Below are 20,147 nucleotides of genomic sequence, written 5' to 3'. Positions count from 1 at the left end.
GCAGACTCAAGTTCACTTTCTGTTGAAGTCATAAAGTTTGTAAACATGTCTTGCAGAAGAGATGTTTAAATTGATAGCATTTCCTCTTCAAGACATCGAAGCACCATTTAGTTGAATTTCCCTTTGTAAATAGAAGAAAACCTAAAAGCAAAAACTGGTCCTCTGCTGCCCCCGTGTGTTCAGTGTGAGTACAAAGATATAGACGTGAAGTCTGACTTTAAATGAATTTATTTACAAGAGCCATATTTTACAGTGCAGATGGGGCCTTGAAAAAAAGCTGTTAGGACTTACAAGACACCAATATAATGACAGCTGACTCCAGTACAGACAGAATGTGCTTTAATCGGCATCACATGAGGTCAAACGTTCAAAACATCACAGGTCTATTGGAGTTTAAGACACTGTAGCTCAAAGCTCAAGAGCAGCGATAAGACCTCTACATTTTGTCTGCGATTAAAAGTCAACATTAAAACTGCTTTGATTCACCAACAAAACGGTAGCGTCTGGTGGGATTTCAGGATTATATAAAAATACCTTTTAAAAAAAACACATCAGCACTACTCCAAGAAGAGCAGGCAATGTCCTATTAAATTGTGGCAAACATCATTAAAAAAAAATATTAATGACCGAGAGGGTTACAAAACTCTACATGGGAGGGGGGGAGAAGTTAGTTCAGCAGCAATTTCGATGGCGCATCGATGAGGGAAACTTCAGAGTACCTGGAAGAGAAATAAAGCATTTTAGAACAGTTGTTTGACTGCACAAAATGTGGTCAATCCAAGGCCGCCAATAAGGAGTCGAGTAGAAGCCTACTCACTTTGGGCCCTTGTATTTCTCGCGGACTGACTGCTGTGCATGCTGAGAGGCATTGAGGTAAATTTGGTGCAGATCCTCCACACATGGCATCAGCTCTTCCAGGGAGTAGCCGGTCATCTCTGTCAAGGACTTGGGCTGAAGAGGAGACAGTCATTCAGCTTGTTTGCACAGAAGAAACATGCTTCCAATTCAGGCAAAACTAGATATTTAAACTGACATCTTTTGGTAGAGACTTTAACAAATATCTTTTTTGCCCCCAATTAATGCAGTATGGTGTCATTTAGACCATTTTATATAAAAACCTACCCATGAGCCACCAGTAACTGTGTGGTTTGCCAATGTGTAGGCTGCAGCAGCTGTGTGTGATGGGATGTACTTGAGGAAAGGATCCGACTCAACCAGACTGAGCTCCCCGAGGTACTGCAAACAAAATTTAAGGATCAATCTTTGCCTTCTTCGGCTGGAAATGTTGGAGAGCAAGTGTCAAGAGGCATTGTGAATCTTATTTTTCACTGCAAGCTCACCATTGCCAGGCTCTCCACCTGTTTGCTAACCGACTGATTGAGGAAGTACTGGGTGAGAAACTGGTTGATGGTTGGAGCGGCCAGATCAAAGGACAGCACTTTAAGCACCAGATGCTCCATTCTTAACACCTGCTTCTTAGTGTAGGTGTCGTCTGTGATGTAAACAAACTCTGCCACCTCTGGGGGGTAGATTTCCTCAAACTTCCTGCAGAGGAACATGAAAATAGTCATTTCACAAAGAAAGAAAGCTAGATTTGAACATGTAGCATATCATACGACATCGCATTTCAATATACTAGATAAAAAACGTGGACGTACGAAGCCAACAGCATGGCAGCGGTGCCGACCAGCTGAAGCTTTCCCCTCAGGACAGACATGGAGGAGAGGAAGCGATCGATGTAGTTTACAGCCAGGTAAAGAGTCTCATTCTGTAGCTTGTACTCTTCTCCAACCTCGACCAGCCAGTCCACCAGGATGGCCCTCATGCTGTTGGTGATGTCGGGCTGCTTCTTCATGTAGCCTGCTTTAGGCCTGGTCTTAACCTGTGGAGCAGAGAGTTACTTAACTTGCAGGAAAATTGTGTACACAAAAGTTAGCTATAGAAAAGGCATCATGTATATATTAACTTGCAAAACATGGCTTAAAGAATTGAGCCAGAGATTCATTTGTAGCATGTCTCACCTCCATTTCCCTCAGGTATGTGTGGATTTCAGCAGCATATTCTGGGACGTCATTTACATCAACCGTTTTCTCCTCCCCCTCAACCACAGACATGTCCATGGGAGAGTCTGAGGAGAGAAAAGTTTAATTAGTGCAATGAAAATCTTAAACATGGTGAGCAACCACAGTTTCTGCAAACAGGATTGAGACCTTCAATTAGAAAAATTAAGGGAGTTTGTCTTAGAGGGTTGCCAAATGTAATCAGAACCCACCAAAGCTGAGATCCATTGCTGATGGAATATCAAGGGTGGCCAGGGGCTGCCGAAGCCGTGCCACTGCACTGAATGTGATGGAAGACTCTTCAGAGATAGACTTTGCTTTGACCACAGGCTGTGGCTTCTTGATGCAGGCGCCATCAGGCTCATCCATATGGACCTGGAACGTGGGTAGTTTAGCGGAGGGCTTCTCCAGGCAGCTTTTGACCAAATCTTCATTTTTGCAGGACAAGGACTGTGATGATTCCTGAAAGCAGAAAATAGACTGTTCAGATATCTGTCCTGCAAAAGGAAATGCTTACCCAACTAAAGATATAATTTGAGGATCATACAACACAGCCTCTACAACAGCAAGCATGGGGACTGAAAAAAAGTAGTTACTTGCATAGGGGCTTTTAAAAAAAAAAAGGCAGGTCATTTTGCATCAAATTGCACAAACTACTTTAATAAAGCACAGCAATATAACATTAATTGTTTAGAAGTGTGAATCTAAAAGGATGATAGCATAGAGCACTTGCTAGCTTGCACCCAACAGCCACTCATGGTATACAACCACTAGAGAAGGCGGGAGGAACTCGCGTAGACAGAGCATTAATTAGAAATTAAATTTCAAGACAAGTCTGTAGTTTATATATAATAAAATACAGCAGCATTAGGGCGTCACTAATGGTGATATTAAAATGGCGGACAATCTGGCAAACAGGTATTCAATATATTTAAAGCTACATTGATCTGCACGTTTTAGAACAATGAAGCATTAGGTCAAGTAATGTTAACTGGCAAGGGTAACTAAATGATTTGCCTCCAAAAACTACAATAGAACCCCCCCACACACATCTTAATTACAGTCATTAGCTGCAGCTAGGTGAGCTATAGTAGCATCGTTGTCCCCAAACTGACCTGTTTCTCGCATTGATTGTGGGTTTTGATCCGCAGGTTGTTCTGCAGGGGCCCCAGCACGTTTCTGCTGCCGGCTGATACTTGTTTCGGTGCAAGGTTTTCTTGGTCTTCGTTTGCAGCAGCTCGGGGTTTCATTGAGCCCCTCAGTCGTGACAGCATATTCTCTTGGTTGTGATGGGCACTAGTAGCCGCGCTTCTCTGTCCTCTGCTAACTCCAGACATGTTTCCCCCTCAAATGACAAAGTGTCTTTGCTTGCCTGAGATGCTACAGCTGGTGTGTGCTCTTGTAAAACACAAAGATATATAAAGCGTTTCGAATTATCGCGTATGGAAGGTTAAATATGGAGGCTAGCGTTAGCTGCTAGCTTGCTGAGGAAGGTTCTGTTGAGATGGCAACGACTCCTGGAACTGAGTTAAATAAACAAAGCAACAAAACAAAGTGCACCAATGGCGGTACGATTACAACAAGAGGTTAAATGTGTTCCTTAAGTTGCCATACTCAGTAGTTCCGAAAACGTATTACCAACCTGCAAACAAGCAACTGCTAGCCTTCAGTCCATAAACAGAAAAACATGCAGATGCAGGTTTGTAGCTATCTCTCAGTTCAAGTAGCCCGCGAGGATTGAAACAGACCAATCACAGGCCGCACAGGCAGTGACGAACACAGATGTACGGGTGCCGGTAGAGGACAATGTTCACTTGATTGCAAATTCAAAACCGGTTTGACACATTTGAATGGAAAAGGCGCACAGCGTAACAGCTGCGGGATAATGTCTGGCGTATCCACAGCGTGTACTAGTAATACAGATTTGCATAAATAATTGGGAACAAGGACAAGTATTGCATTTACAAGTATTATCAGAATCAGAATACCTTTAATCGTTAATCGGGGACATTTTCATTATTACAGCAGAAAGAGCCAAAGACAGAAAAAAAAAAATATATATATATATATACAAGATAACAATTACCATCAACATATACTTAGAATGATCTTCCACCAATCTCAGAATCAAATGTATTATATACCCTCTGGGTGTATGAGTAAGCATCTCAAATTAATACATTACTACTGATAATAAAAGTGACTTAATGTTATTCATACTAAAATATCATCGGACAATACAAACACATGCTATATTGTAATTTCATTTGCTTTATACCATCAATTACTTGATATAGAAACACGTTTTGCCAACACAACACACAGTAAAATGATTTAGATTGTGTTTATGGTTTTTGACTCATTTCATCTTTTATCAGTGGTGATATTTTTGACTTCCTGTACTTTTTAATGGTAAGAGAAGTATAACCATCATTTAGAGTTGTGTGCCAGCTTGAAAACTAATAAGTATGGACATGAAAAGTCTCACCCCCTGCAGGCCACACTGGTGTCCTACTGGAGCACTTTCAGCCATAGACTGTGACCATCAAGGACCACCACCAGAGTCTTTCCTCCCAGTTCCTCCCTCAGACCTGAGAACTTCCACACCACCACTATGTGCATTATAAATAGCATTATCATCTCATCAATCACTTCCCAATTGTTGCCTATATCATGTGCAATATTAATAACAATGTGCAATATCAATTACGTATCTGCCACTACATGTTTTGACATATACTGCTCGTCAGTGCACAGTTTACATTCATTATTTGACCCTCTGTTTCTAGTTGTTAAATTAGCTCTTTTTACTGCACTGTTAGAGTACAGCTTTATTATTGTAAAGTATTAGTGTTACTTTTATTATCACACTGCTGTGTTTATTGTATCTTTATTACTCTGGCACAACAACTTCTTTCAGGATAAATAAAGTCTTATCTTTTGAGACTTTAGAGTGTTGTGTGGAGAATAACCACACATTTGTAACATTTATCTCATGGTATCACACAAGCTTTTTCTTCCTGATAAGTTGTATTTGTTCTCTACACTCTCCATCAGTCCTTGAAGGATTCAGTGTTTCCAAAAAAAGCTCCTTTTTTATTTCAGAGGGGGAATTATGTGCTGTAAACATTTGATATAAAAAAAATGCCATCATTTAACTGGCTTATATTTGTCAATGAAACTTGATCCAAAGCTTTGTCACAACCTGTACAGTCTTTGCGAGATTTATTAAACAACACATTTGTTTTTAGATGCTATCAAAATATATTATAAATATGTTTTTACTGTACAACACATGTAGGACAAACAGTATCTAAATGAAAGGACAATGACGCTATAACTACAGGATACTGACACTGATAGTAACTATCATAAAACCTAACTTTTGTATTTACAATACAAAAACAGCACAAAGGAAGACACTGAAAGAAAATTAGTAAATCAATATTCACACTCTGATCTACATGTTATCATGCGTCACTGAAAAAGTCTAAAAGTGAATTTAAGTCGTAATTATCGAGTATCTCCAGCAATGATGAGACCTTGGTTTTCACATTTTGGCCTTTAAACTTGAATTTGTCGATGAACAGGTCTGTGATCATTCCTACAGGAAAGAAAAAATACATATTAGTTAAAAAAAAGAATCATATTTCATAATAACAGTGTCAGTGAAATGCCAGGATTAATGCTGCACCATAAAGCCTCTCGAGGTGCGCTGGCTGCTTTTTGTACTCCACAAGGAGATTATTGGACTCATCCAGGATGTTACGATACTCTGGGATAAGGAAGTCAGCGGTTCCCTCATGGACCTGAAGCTCCTGCCAATCGCACAAATGAGAGAGAAAGTGAAGTGGAGGTTAGTAAGTGTTGAAAGAGGATGGTTGAGAACTTCAGAGTGGATTTTACCTGTAAGACAACACTTCTAACCAATACGTACTTTTAGTGCATCGATAAGCTGAACTTTCCTAGCCAACATCAACTGGTACTCCAGCTTTGGATGTATCATCTTCAGCGTGTGGCTCACAGAGTCATCATTTATATCTGAAAGATTAACAAACAAACATTTGGTTTTACAGGATTTATTCAGGTATAGATATTTCCCTGGAATTTTATGAACAATCACACATACCGTATGAAATGTTCAGATTGATTTTCCTCTTGGTGGCTTCTTTGGAGAGAACGTCACTCAGTATTGAGATCGTAGAGATGTTGTCTGACTTGAAGTGACCCTCTCCTTTGCTAAAAACAAAATGTATTTAACATTTTATTCCAAGTAGATTATAAAACAAAACCCTGAAGATTTAGCAAAACAAATATAAAACATAAATAAAACATTTTTAGGGGATTAGACACAAAATGTTAAAACCCCTTATCTCATAATCTCTTAAATTGTATATGCAAACCTAGGAGATCCTTTCTACTGTGTACTTGTATTTACCAGTATGTGGCTTCAAGCTGTGTCCCAAGGAAAGTGTTGTGGAAATAGAAAGCGATGCTCTCTCCTGCTGGTGTTTTCTCAGGCACCTCAGGCAAACAGAAGACCACCCAGGAGTGGATCTCAGCAAAACTGAATTGTCCCACCAGACTCAGCCTGTTCATCGGCCTGTAAGACAGACACAAATAGGATTTGAGAGCTTCCATCAAAATCCAGATTACATTTTCAGGATTTTCATAATAATAAACAAATCTAAATCCCAGATTTGATCTGTTCTGATTTTTTTTGTACCTTTCTTGGTCTATGCTGTGTGTTCGCTGGTGCAAGGACAGAGGCTTGATCTGGTACTGGCGGACTTGGCATGTCTTGGGTTGTATCCTTGGGGTAATGTAAGCCTGCAGGGTGCCAAACTGCCCCTCAATGGACCTCACCTAGAACATTCATTGTGGATTAACCATGATTTTTCCGTGCTGCATCCTCTAACAGTTTTGGGTAAATTGATTCATGAAATGAGTATTCAATTACAGAAAGTAAGGTTCACTACGGGATTGTATGGACGCACAGTAGGTTTAACAATCCGCAGAGTTTTGATGCAGGTCTTACCTTGAGCTCAAGTCTGGTAGTGTTGGCTTGACATCTGTAAGTGGCCAGGAGGAAGTTCCCATTAGGCTGCTGGAGACACGATGAAAAAAAGTCAGATTTCTGGGAGCAGCAGGTTCATGTTTCATCTGTGTACAAAGAGTTTACCCATCTCACCTCTGAGTCACATTCACTGAAACTGACAACTGCTGAGTTCTTGTCCACATCCAGCAGGTCGATGGGGACGTCACTCTGCACAGAATATTCATGGTTTAGTTACATTTTGTATGTTCATGTCTGCAACAGTGGATCGAGAGCAGGATATATAATGAGGGGAGTCTCTAGGCACCAGCGGTGGTCACCCTCAGGGATTTATTAATGAGCAGACCTGGAGCAGCAGGTTGTCGATGGCGGTCTGCACCTCCAACATGAGGCTGTAGCTGGCGTCGTCCTGGCAGAGGGTGAATTTATCGTTGATGCTGAAGACGGGCACAGCAGAGACGGCGGTGCTGGACTGAGACGTCTGCTGGTACTGCTCCCGGCCCTGCAGGACTTTGACCTGCAGCTGCTCCAGCTCGGCCCTGGAACAGAACACAATGAGCAGTCTTTAAGTCTAACTCAAACCATTATATAGTGACTCAAACACTTAAAGTGGAGTACTGACACGGAAGTATAGCAATATACTGCTGTGGACGAGGGCAGATACAAAACGTATTCTTGCCACCTAAAAAAATAAAGACTGGTTTAAGTGTACACTGTGTTTAAAATATTTGGTCACTGTAGTTTCCTTCCGTCAGCCTATTTCCCTGCAACTCTGATGTTGTGCTGAAAGGTAAAATTACAGTGTTTGACGAGAAGTCCGGTGGCCTTGAAGAGAGCAAAACCGCGTCATTTACCCGTCTGTCTCACGTTAAGGTAAACATTCATTTTGTTGATGCCCCTCCACACCATACAACCACACCTCAAAACATCCCAAATATCCCTTTAAAAAGACACAAGAACAGACAGTGAAATTAGTAAACAGAGCACATTGCTGGTACCTGAGTGCTTCTACTTTGGACTGGACCTCCTTGCTCATTCTAATCTCGTCTCCGGGGCCGGCCTCAGCCTTCTGCGGCTCAGTGGTTAAACCGGTCACCCAACCTGAAAGAGGGAATGACAAAAGAAAGTGGAATGTGCTGCACATTTCAGATCTCCTTCAACTACTTTACAATAAAGGTTCGGTTTTAAGTAGCTCACACTACAAGTCAGACAGTATAACCATTAGTCTGATAGGCAAAACAGAAACACATTTTTTGTCCTACAAGAGAAGTTTTTTACTAGGTGCTGTTTATTATCTTTGTTTTTTCAAATCTTACCTGTGTAAGTGGTAGTCAGGATCTCATCATAAGACTCTTTCCCCACGCAGCCCCCCTGGATGGAAGTGATGCTCTCTGACAACACCTGAAGGCGGGAAAGACAGGAAACTTTGGCCATGATTGATCAGCATAAATCATGCTATGCAAAAGCACAATTTTAGGGGCATCTAAGAAAAGGTTAACAAGGTATTCATGCAGGGAAAATATGCTTAATACTATTTAACTTCAGCTATTATTTCCTTATAGTTGTATAGTTGACTTGAATAGACCTGGGGACATGACAAAATCAACTGACAGTCATACAGGATTTGTTATTTGAGTAGTGTTAGGCCTTAACTCACATGCTCGAAGCGCAACGTGGGCTCACTGGCGCTGTCGAAGCCATAGATCTCCACTGTCCCATCATCCCGGCCCACCAGAAGGTCATTCACTCCGTCTCCCACAATGTCGTAAGTGTCGATGCAAAGAATTCCTGATGGAGACAAAAGAGTGTTAATCTATGAAGTTGGTGCAATCTAACATATTAGTGATTTGTTGAAGGGTGTGATCCTGTAGACTACACACCTCCTTTCTTTTTGTCGTTGTCGATCTCCCATTTGGTGGATGCTGAGCTCTCACCAATCTGGACCAATCCTATTTTACCATCTGTAGTTCCATAGAGGATTTCCTCCCCTGTAAAGACATCATTATAATGTTAGATCAGTCCTGATCGGATTTGTTTATTTAATTGCTCAAGCACACAGAGAGGTCCACTTGCCTCCGTCTTTATTGTACTGTTCCAAGAGAGATGGAGGGCCAGGGACTTCAATGTCATAGGAAAGCTCTGATCCCTACAGAAAAAAAGAATAATAAATGTAATCTCTAAAGTTTGAGGTGAAACAACCAACTGTATTAAAATCAAAACATTAAAAATAATCTTATTTTACCCGCAAGACTCTGAGAACCCGATCTTGGCAGGCCAGTACTGGGACAAAGCGAGTCAGGTTTTCTGAGGACAGACATGTGATGTCATTGATTTTGTCTCCAGAGAGGTAGTAGTCTTGGTCCTTGCAGTCACAGTAGTGGTTGTAGATGTAACTCGCACAAACAAAAAGGTCAGCGCCGGAGACATGCCTGAAGAAGAGATAACCATCACTGCTCAATATGTGGTGAATCACACAGTTCTGCCTTTGTCAACCAAGCAGTTCAAGTTAATCAAAAAGAGAAGAAGTGGCTCCTACATGGCGTTAATGCTCTCAGTGAGGTTGGCTTCAAAGGTGAGGAACTGTTTGCCTTTCTTGGTGAATCCTCGGACCTGAGAACCAGAACAAACAAAGATCTTCTCCTGTGGAGTTCCTGCAGCTCCTCCAAGATCTAACCTGCTTATTTTCTGCCCTGGAAGTGTTTTGAACACAGGCTGAAACAGAGTCAGATTCCTTTCCATTAGAAACAGAAGTTCAACCTGTTAAAAGTCAAACTGACTAAAAGAAAAATTGTGAAATAGACACTCACCACTGCTTCTCCCTTCTTCATCCCAAAACAGGTTACGATACCATCATGATCAGCAACAGCAACCTGAAACAGAGGGACAACAGCTGTATTAAATGATCAAATAGCATGTATAAAGCTAGCTGTGTCCTTATCTTTAGCCTGCATGCTCTCCCTAATGTATTATAGGAAGCTTATCGTAACACCTTCCAGGGACTATTTATAGCATGTGTATTTTCCAATCTAGACCCTTCCTTCTTTCAAATAAACTAAACAATTGAATTCAAAGTTACAAGTTACAAGCTACAAGTTGTTTTTCTTGGTATATTGTTGCTTAGGCATTGTTTTGATAGATTATTACCTTTTGGGTTGCCTTTTTACCCAGTGCTGGAAGCAGCCTCATAGTTTTCTGGGATGTCACACCAACCTGTGAGGAAACAGCAGAGGCAACTTATAAAACCTTACAGACATACATCCTTAATCTTATAACAGATAACAGATTTATAAACAACCAACTCAAATACTGTATTGAAGTACAATTTTGAGGGACTTGTACTTTACTTGAGTATCTCCATTTTCTGCTACTTTCTACTCTACTCGCTACAATTCAGAGGTATATAGTGTACTTTTACTTCACTACATTTATTGTATACCTTTAGTTACTTTGCAGATTTGGATTAATGATGGTAAAAGTAATCAACCCTTAAATCAGACTTTAGTTCACCTGGAGTAAATTCAGCAGCTACCCAGCAGTATACAAAGCCATCAAAACTAGCTGCACCTTTACCAGCTCTGAGAACACTTTAATGATCAATCATTATAAAACATATCAGATATATTTTTCTGAAATGGACCAGTAAGCAGAATGAATACTTTTACTTTGGTTCTTAAAGTATATTTTGATACCAATATTTTGTACTTTTACTTTAGTAACATTTTGAATGCAGGACTTTTACTTGTAGCGTATTCGTGCTCTTTGGTAGTTCTACTTCTAACCACATTGTTTTACCTGAATATAATCAACTCGATTAAGGTGGATCTCCATCTTCTTTCTTCACTGGGTGTTATCTTAATGGCAGAAAAAGTATGTTGCAAATCTTCCAGGTAGGTTATCCAGTAAAACAACTACAGGAGTCATCTAAAGCGGCTCGATAACATTTTCATCTGAATTACAGGTGGTGGGTTATGTTGAAGTGAGATTATCCAAAGAGATTAGCTCGACCTGCTAATGTTAGCTAGCAAGCTAATTGGCTAACACGATCTATTAACACGTCAACTCTCCACTGTGCTGAACAGTTTTAATCTTTCATTTAAACTACCGAGCCACACCAACCTATCTGAAGCAGACTGCGTTCTTTATATGCTGTTAAAAGCGAATTTAAACCTATTTCAATGCGAATATTAGCTCAAGTTAGGCAGAAACGCTCAGGACGAGATACACGCAACGCCCGTTGTCAATGGCAACACTGCAGTTGTAATAAACTGTGATACCATTGGATGGGAAGGAACGGGGCTCGAATCTGTGTCGTGATTGGTGGATGAACTGTGATACCATTGGATGAGATAGAGATGACATTTAAGCCGGGTCCTGATTGGTGGACTCGCAAAGACACTGTAGGCTGCAGCTCAATGCAACTGCTCTGCCAGACTGCCACATATGTTATGATGACATTGAAAAATACGACGATTCAATAATGCATTTATTAAGATCAACCTTTATTATAATAATGATAACTATGGTCATAGTGAAACGTGGTGTTTACCTGGACTAGCTTACATCATTAAATCACATTATATTGAGGTGTTTTCACATTGTTCACCATCCCATTCCCATAAAGGGGGTCAGTAGTAATATTTATCATTCACTTTTTTTTTTAAAGAAATCGTGTTAAAAGGTATATAAATATCAACATTAGGATTTTCATAAAACATGATGAAGACACACTTTTTTTTCTTATTTAAAACAGGCCTTGATCAGTGCTCTTAGACCACCCTTTAAATGTCAAGAATAAGAACAAGATTAACTACAACTATATCAGATCAAATTATAACCTCAAATCACATTTGTGTTCTTTAATATTTTTATTGGTTTAATTAAGAGATCATATTATCCTTTTCATAAAAATGTGGTTTGTCTGTAGGCAAATGAACACATTTAACATGGCAGACAAATAAGTCTGAGCATGCGTTAAGCAAAAAAAAAAACTACATAGCAACAAATAAATGAAGCAATATGAAATGAGATATCAGACTGAGAAACAAGGTGAGAACGCATTCAAAACATGACAGGCATTGTGCAAATCATTTTCTCTATTTCAATCCTACCACAAAATGCTTGGTACCTTCAAATATTCTATAAAATACAGCAGATATCTTGTTTCTCAAATCAACATCCATTTTGACATCTTACCTACATAGACTTTCAAGTTGTTAAAAAGAGTTAGTTGATGGCATTGATAGGACACACTTAAAGTTAGGCATTTAGACAAATCAGAGCCTTGGATGCTTTGCACATAAAGAATGGAACTAGACCGTGAAAAAAACTGCAAACAAACCCCATCCTCCTCATGATCTTAAAAAAAGAACATGTTTAATAATGTATAGGTTTATTTTAATTTAAGTTACTAATCTCAGAATGTTAATGTTTCATCATATAATAAGCGATTTCATGAATAAATAAGGACATACAAAGGAAACAAAGATAACAGCCAGTACATCACGTTACAGCTGATGACAACTGAGCTGCATTCAGTGAACGTAACAGTGAGGGGGTGTCCACCGCCTGAATGAGGTCACATTAAGAAGATGGGGAAAAGAACATCACCATGAGACTTCAGTGCATTACTGGCTGCTCTTCAACTGTACTCCAATATACAGAGAAGTTGGAGCACAGATTGTAAAGTTGACATTCAAAAACAGTTCCTTCTGTTGATGGCAATGTCTGTCCTCATCAAAGTTTAAGTCATCTTAAAATGGTGGAAAAACAAAACATAAAGAAAACAAAACTTTCATGGAGTGTAATCAGACCCCCGTGGGGGCGAGGCGGCTGATGAATGCAATGCTGCTGAGGCACATCTTCCTGAAGAAGGCGGGGCAGGCGGGCTTCATGATGAAGTGCTCCAGGAGGATTCGCAGCTCAGTGAACAAGGTGCTGGGGTTGAAACACATGTGTATAATACTCAAATCAGGGAATCAAAAACAACACTATACATTACTGAATGTCAGACCTGTACAGCGTGTACATCCTTTCATGTATTTCTACATTGGTTGTATTTTTTGGATATCCATGCCTTAGTTTATATCCTTGGCTATCACTTAGCTTAGTCCCGTCTACAGTGTATTTCTATAAGCTAAATAGCGTGTCAATCAATCCTTCGAGTAGGCATGAGTTTTCACCAAATTCCAGTTTCTATTGAGAGATTCAGGACTACAACGACCTGCTTTTTGCAATGTTACATATGTTGAATGAATGCTTGTTCAGCTAAATATAGAATATTTATTGACAGCCCTATTCTAGACAACACATGTCGTAGAGCCAGACCTATAGCCTGACTGGATTTAAACTTATATACACTGACCTCTAAGAGATGAATCATTTATTTGTGACAGCTTCTCCCCAGGGGGTTAATAAAGGGACATCTTATCTTATCTTCTAAATTGGCTCAAAAAGCTATTTCAATACTAGTATTTCTCCTAATATTTTGGCTAAAACACACTGATACCTCTATACTGTAGCAAAGATCAGTAACATTTTGCAAATAATATCAGTCCAGAACAGTTTTTGGTTCAAAAGGAAGCAAATGTCATTTCCATGGCTCCAAACATGCCGTGTTTGCTGTGTTCATTTCATTTATTTCGCAATAAAACATTAGAAATACATCTTTAATGTCTAATGATAAATGTTGTAGGTAAAGGCAGTAAAACATTTTACTGTAAAAATGCTGCAATAATGACCAGATGCTTTTATGTCTTCATTTTCATAAATAGCTGAGCTTTGTAAGAATATTATTCATTATCTTACCGGCAGTATGGGTTTCTTCTGGATGTGTAGCGAAGGGTGAGGAATCGGTAGTAAATAAAAGGCAACAGCAAGCTCCCCTGGCCACTGTTAAAAAGACAAATGGGAAACGGACATGGAAATTCAATTCAATAAACAATAACATAAATGAATCACTTAATTTGTTCAGCACTTTTCAAAACATTAAATGAAAATTGCCATTACAGGGAACACCTGCATAATCCAATGCAATCCAATAAAACCACTTTACCAGAACGGACTGCTCGTGCACGCTGCCTAGTGAATTTGAGTATGAAAATGTTCCGTGTCAGACAACTATAGAAGCTGACACGCAGTGGTAGATACAATTTATAACACAGATAATGGGGTTAATATGAAAACTGGGATTTGCAGATTTATGATTTTGTTCACTATTGCCTCCCAGATTGAAAAGGCATATATAGTGACTTTAAAAGTGTTTGATAACATGGAAAACCAGTCTGTTTTACTGCTCATAATCTTTCCCAAGTATGTTTGGCAACACAAGATTGATAAGCAGAAAACTATGTGGGAATACCTGCTCCAAATCAGTTTAGTCAGGATGTATTTCTATGAGGAGTGGTACATAAGTATTTCTCTATAATTATATTTAACATCACCACAGGCTGGAAAGCAGGTGAGTCAGGAGTAAAAAGCATTATCTAAAGTTGACCTTTGACCTTGGCACTTACCTGAAGAGCATAAAAGCAGTGGCTGGCATCAAAAAAATCTCATTGCAGGCAATAAACTTCAGGATGTTCTGCTGGTTGGATGTAAGTTTGTCCAAAAGATTTCTAACGAACATCAGGCTGTTGGAGCCCAGAGACTGCAAAGAAAGATTCAAACATCAGAATAGGGGCAACAGCTGCTGTAAGTCAGGCAAAAGTGAGTCTCCTAGATAATTAAAACAGCATTTGGCTGGTCATTTTCTATCTGGGGTTAAACTAACGTTCAGCAATAGACATGACAGCAGCCCCATACTCACATCCAGGACTTTCTTTGTGTAGGTAGTTGCATGAAGCACTGAAAAGAGGAAGACTGGGAATATACTCACTGGACACAAAGGTTAAGGATCATCATAAACACTTCTTATATATATATATTAAAATGATCAAAATCATGGGATGATCGCGGGACAAATAAGAACCTCTAATCGCCCCTTCATAATACAGATGGATGGAGAATCTCAGCGATAGACCCAGCACTATCCAGCTGTCTTTTCCCCATATTTGAAGGGTAAAGGATACTTGTGATGGGGTAGGAGTTGACCAGGATGAGTGAGTAAAGCAGGTAATGACAGCTATCCTCCTGAAGAGCCTGGGCCAGGAAGGCTCTGCTCAACTGAAAGCGTGGAAGCCTTTGATGTAAGCGAAGGGCACTGGTGAGGGCGTTCGCTAACAAGGCTCGCTGATAAAAGTTAGCTGCTGCATACGGTCTGAAACACACAAGCAGTCAAAAAAAGTCTTGACACAAATTCAGGCTGGGAGAAAAGGTTATAGGTGAAAGCAGTGTGTTGGAGATGCGCTCTGTCACTGAATGTACTCACCCTAAAATCGGTAGAATAAACATTACGGAGCAGTAGACAGTGAAGAGCCGTGAAAGCCACATTGCAGTTTCTAGCTTGTTACTCATTAAAAATTGCTGTGGAAGAAATAAAAACATACATTTAGGATAAATGCAAATGCTAAATTATTAACTTGCTTCATCACTTATGATATACGATCATGGGTAAAGGGTGTGTGGTGTTAAATGTGCTTTGGTTTGAGGCAAAGTACTGGGATATCAAACTGACAGCAAGGCTTTCTGTTGTCTCATGATTACTGAAAAGTTGTTTTACTGAAAGGCTTCGATCTCCACTCATGCTCCCTCATTGGTCAGCAAAGCCAAGCTGGACTCAAAAATAACGTAATTCAATATCGCAGTTAGTTATCAGGAGAGAAGAGGAGAAACTGCAGCTGTGCAGTTTAATTTTATAAAAGAAAAAAACCCCTGCAAAACAAAGTTTACTGCTAAAGAAATAAAATACCATGATTGAAAAACCTCACAATTCAATAAAGTTCTAAGGGTTACATCCAGTTTGGGTGACTCTCTGTAGAGGGGTTAGGGGCTACTTTCTCAGAAACACTTTACAAATAATTGTGAAGGCTCAGTAGTATCTTTGTACGTGGAATAAGGGAACCTTTCAAAGTGAGAAATAGTTGAAGGGTTAGATTTGTGGATCAAAAAGAGAACTTACCGCAGGCCCTAGCTGGGGAGGAGGACTTTGTTGGTTGGTGTCAGTCATCTTTGGGATTGTGGGTTGCTCTGTTGGGAAAAAAGTAACACCATGAAGCAATACTGACTACCATCAGGGGTCACGTAACGTATGGCTTATTTTACTCCACTTTGTTTCAGAGGTATAATTTACTCTTTACTTCAAAACATTTATCCGACAGCTTTTGTTAAAGTACTTCACATATTGCCTTTATATATAACCATGAAACTCACAGGGAAACAATTATGCATTGAGTCCTTTCACTTTTTAACTCTAAATAGCTATATACTCCTGATTATAATTAGCTACCCTACATACTTTCATTTAAGTATAATTTTGAAGGCATGCTTTTACTAGAATATTATTACTGTGAGGTATTGACTTATTGTTAATTGTACTTGCAAATGAGTATTTTTTACAGTGTGGTATTGAATACTTCCTCCCCCACTGTTTTTTTTAGCTTAGTCAATTGAAAGACACCATGTTTCTCACGGTGAGAACATACATCTCTGTGGGACCAACCGTCACAGGAAAAACAGCTCTGAAAGAAAGAACTGCTACTATGTCAATATTGGCTAAAACTGAAATGAAAGACTTAGCGCTAGCTAGGTTAGCCTACCTAGCCTTCTCAGTTTGGATAAGTAATGACTACATTATTAGATGAAGCACCGTCCTCATCAAACATAAATGAAGGTAACAGTTGCTTGTACTAGTGATGAACATGAATCAGCCTAAACAAAAGGACGTAAACAAACAACAATGACTAATGTCGGTGGTTTATTAATGCTATTGCTAACACTAGCGGCAGGTGGCTCTAGAATATTCGCTGTGTTACCATCGTTACTAGCATATGAGCTAACACTCCACTAGCTCCATCGATAGCCGTTAATACGATGGCTAACGTGGCCAGTTTAAAGGAACTCGTAAAGAATGAATACTACCAGTTGATAATGTGTGTGTGTGTGTGTATATATTTATATATATATCAGTTATAAAGCACACAGCTTACCAGTGGTTCAGAATAGAGCCGTTGCGTGCTAGCTTGAAATTGACAGGCTGCTGGTCACTGAGTAAATGATCAGCTGACCTTCTGAAGCGACGATGAAACGTGACTCTCGCGATATTTGAGTAGGAGACTTCCGGGATCGCATATCACAGACAACACCTCCTCTAGTGGTAAAACTGTGAACTGCAATAGTCTGCTCTATTAGTTCTGACCATAGACTGTATATATTGATATATTCTATATATACAGTCTATGGTTCTGACAGATAATAATAAACACAAAAATAAAATCTACAATGTTCTTACATTGAAAACCATAAACAGTTAACGTTTGGTTTCTCATACAATATTTTGCAATTCATTCTCGACTCTTTACAACTGATATAAACCTATATATCACTCTATCTGACAATAACCATTTACTGGGGATTTCTAACAGATACTCACTTATTGTGATCATTATTTCCTAAAAAATCACACTTATATATTTATAGATATTGAGTGAGCAATTATATTGTTTATGTCCTTTCTTTTGACATTAAAAAATGTGCAATATCATCTGTTAGAAATCCCTACTAAAATCATTAATAGACACTCATTTAAAAACATTGGACATATAGATAGCTATATGACAGATAACTATGAATGTGTTTTCAAACAAAACATTTCATTCAGGGATCAGACATTATAAAGTTTAATACACTTCATCTAAGATTTACAGTGTGTATTGAGCATCGCATGTGCGTCACAGCACAAATGAAAAAACGGCGAATGCGCCTGCGCAGTGGTCAACGCCCACATGTACAGATCCCACATAAAGAACATACTGGTTCTTTTTTATCTTCAAGAAATATAACCTATTTTTTGGATAAGAAACTGCTCTTTTCTGCATTTCAATAAGACACTTGAAACAACAAATGTGTCAAATATTTATCTCATCCAAATTATCTAATGATTTACTGATGAATGTAAATGTTATGACGTCCACCAGAGGGCGCACTCGACCAGTCTATGGTGTTTCTGCAGGTTTCTGATAGACTGGGTTGGAGGATTATTTAAGCATTAAGTGCACCTTATTTGGTCGCAACATGTTTTAAAATCTTACATCTGACTGCTACTGCAGCGCATATATCCAAAGATTATTGGCGCCAGTGTCGCAGGATGATGTGTTTGCTGCAGATGCCATTTGAAAATATAGACAGTGTAAGCACTGTAGAATCTAATTATTTCTTTGCAAAACCTAATTAGGCATTAAAAAAGGTTAACGCCAGCGCCTGAAACGTTTTTGTTTAATAATCCCATTACTGACGGCTCATCATGTATAAAATGGTGCAGGAGGACACTAAGTTTCCACTTGTTAAAGGGAATCTCTGAGAAATAGTCGCAGACTTTTTGACACTTTCTGCGATTGGAAATTAGGGTTTGTAATTAAACTGCGGAGCCTCAACAGAGCACAGAGTAAGTAAGGCTGCAGCGCCCTGCCTGGCATGCATTTTCTATGTTTAATTTATCTGCCTATACTGCAACAAATATTGTCTCTATGTTGTTTTTCTCTCTCTTTACAATGTGGTAATTTGCCGGGCATGACAGAAGTGGTTAAACAGGCAGCGTAGCCTACAGTGAGAATATCTTGATGTTTTTTAAGCGTCAGCTCCTCTCGGACCATTTCCAGTCACCAGAGAGCTGAAGGTGAGAATTTAAATGAGACAACATTTTCTGCCGGAGTTTTAATTTCTCAAGGCTTCTGAGGAACAAGTGTGATGTGCTGAGAGAAGAGGGAGAAATATGTCGATGAAGACTCAAAAATGAAGAGCAGATTTAATATCAAAGGGATGTTACAGTGATGCAAAAAACATGTCTTTGATGAGTGCCAGAGCCATATTAACGAGTAAGCAGGGCTTCTTCTGATATGCAAAAGCTTTTTACAGTATAACATTAAAACCGAGTGTGTTTTGTATCGTACAGCACAGCATAAGTAGCCCTGGCATCATTAAATAATTTAGTGTTGTACATTTTATTAATATATGGATAGGCTACGTGGATAAGCCACATAATGAAATGTTTTTTTAATAGGTTTTACTTGAGATATTTGGGCAGATTCAAGATTTTGCTCTCCTTTTTGCAACGGTCCAAGACAAAGACAGGTTTCCACACCAGCCATTCACCTATAGGATGCATTTCTGTTCATTCAAAATAAAAATAATAGAGAAAAATAATTCAAACGCGAAAACGAAAGCCAAATCAAAAACATATTTAAGGGTTATTTTAGAATAATACAAGAAAGATAGGACATTACAGTCAGTTGAGTTGCATAGAGCTTTAATACATAACATATTACTTTTAAACTTTATAACAGCATTATCATTGTGTTGCTGCTGATGTTTATCATTATTCGTTTTATTATTTAAATATTGAATAGCTAAATAATATTTGTATTTTTGTAAGTAAAACGACTCTGCCTTGTCACGTAAACAAACGTAAACAAAAAGCTGTGTAAGCTACGCTCACTTCATTTTAACAACTTCATTTAAACCTTTCATTTGAAGCTCTGGGGCTAAAGAAAGAAAGGAGCAGTGAGTGACACACCAAAGCTTTCTTAGAGAGATGAAACTCGGTGTATCCTGAGAGGAATGCGCTTGTAATCGCTCTGTATCTCCGTGTTTGGATCCATTCGGCCCAAAACAAACAGGGTGTGGTAAGGGAGGAAAATCGGGACAAGCGAGGAGGAGGCCGGGAAGAAAGAGGAGGTTTGATGGGGAGGGAAAGAAGGACACGGTGCATTTCCCTCAAACTGGTTAAAGCAACAATAAAGAGACTACAGACTTCCCTGGCTTTCATCTCTTTGTTGGCTGATCTAAGGAAGGCGTTTCACAAGAGCCTTCAGCATTATTTCATGATGGAGAGGAATCCCCGAACATTTCAAAATAAATATTTTACTCGCAGGCTTCATTTT

At 39.2% G+C, this 20,147-nt stretch overlaps 3 protein-coding genes across 4 annotated transcripts; all 3 read right to left on the bottom strand.

Annotated features, from left to right (window-relative positions):
* Positions 1–210: 210 nt before the first annotated feature.
* On the bottom strand, positions 211–3,761 carry ccna2 (cyclin A2). The gene is made up of 8 exons (XM_063877330.1): positions 3,176–3,761; positions 2,273–2,522; positions 2,022–2,128; positions 1,659–1,882; positions 1,341–1,545; positions 1,123–1,236; positions 818–951; positions 211–719 (listed from the first exon to the last, which is right to left on the bottom strand). Exons 1-8 carry the CDS (start codon positions 3,395–3,397, stop codon positions 668–670), a joined length of 1,308 nt encoding a protein of 435 aa, XP_063733400.1. The 5' UTR covers positions 3,398–3,761; the 3' UTR covers positions 211–667.
* A 1,507-nt stretch (positions 3,762–5,268) lies between these two features.
* On the bottom strand, positions 5,269–11,353 carry bbs7 (Bardet-Biedl syndrome 7). Of its 2 annotated transcripts, none has more exons than XM_063875774.1 (19): positions 10,909–11,353; positions 10,261–10,326; positions 9,924–9,986; positions 9,653–9,828; positions 9,359–9,545; positions 9,190–9,262; positions 8,997–9,104; positions 8,774–8,904; positions 8,433–8,517; positions 8,115–8,217; positions 7,463–7,655; positions 7,252–7,326; positions 7,099–7,167; positions 6,787–6,926; positions 6,499–6,663; positions 6,190–6,299; positions 5,998–6,101; positions 5,755–5,878; positions 5,269–5,664 (listed from the first exon to the last, which is right to left on the bottom strand). In XM_063875774.1, the coding sequence occupies exons 1-19, from the start codon at positions 10,942–10,944 to the stop codon at positions 5,531–5,533; spliced, it is 2,142 nt and encodes a 713-aa protein (XP_063731844.1). In that variant the 5' UTR covers positions 10,945–11,353; the 3' UTR covers positions 5,269–5,530. The 2 variants fall into 2 exon arrangements, with proteins under 2 accessions (XP_063731844.1, XP_063731845.1); XM_063875775.1 differs by having other exon boundaries at positions 7,099–7,164.
* Positions 11,354–11,594: 241 nt separating this feature from the next.
* On the bottom strand, positions 11,595–17,308 carry tmem33 (transmembrane protein 33). Its single transcript, XM_063876768.1, has 8 exons — positions 17,199–17,308; positions 16,172–16,239; positions 15,482–15,576; positions 15,183–15,370; positions 14,921–14,988; positions 14,628–14,761; positions 13,921–14,004; positions 11,595–13,050 (listed from the first exon to the last, which is right to left on the bottom strand). Exons 2-8 carry the CDS (start codon positions 16,217–16,219, stop codon positions 12,921–12,923), a joined length of 747 nt encoding a protein of 248 aa, XP_063732838.1. The 5' UTR covers positions 16,220–16,239; positions 17,199–17,308; the 3' UTR covers positions 11,595–12,920.
* Positions 17,309–20,147: the final 2,839 nt, after the last annotated feature.

Source organism: Eleginops maclovinus, chromosome 23, assembly GCF_036324505.1.
Source record: "Eleginops maclovinus isolate JMC-PN-2008 ecotype Puerto Natales chromosome 23, JC_Emac_rtc_rv5, whole genome shotgun sequence".
In the NCBI taxonomy this organism is placed as follows: domain Eukaryota; kingdom Metazoa; phylum Chordata; class Actinopteri; order Perciformes; family Eleginopidae; genus Eleginops; species Eleginops maclovinus.
The sequence above is the reverse complement of the archived record's forward strand: the minus strand, read 5'-3'. Positions and strand labels throughout refer to the sequence as shown.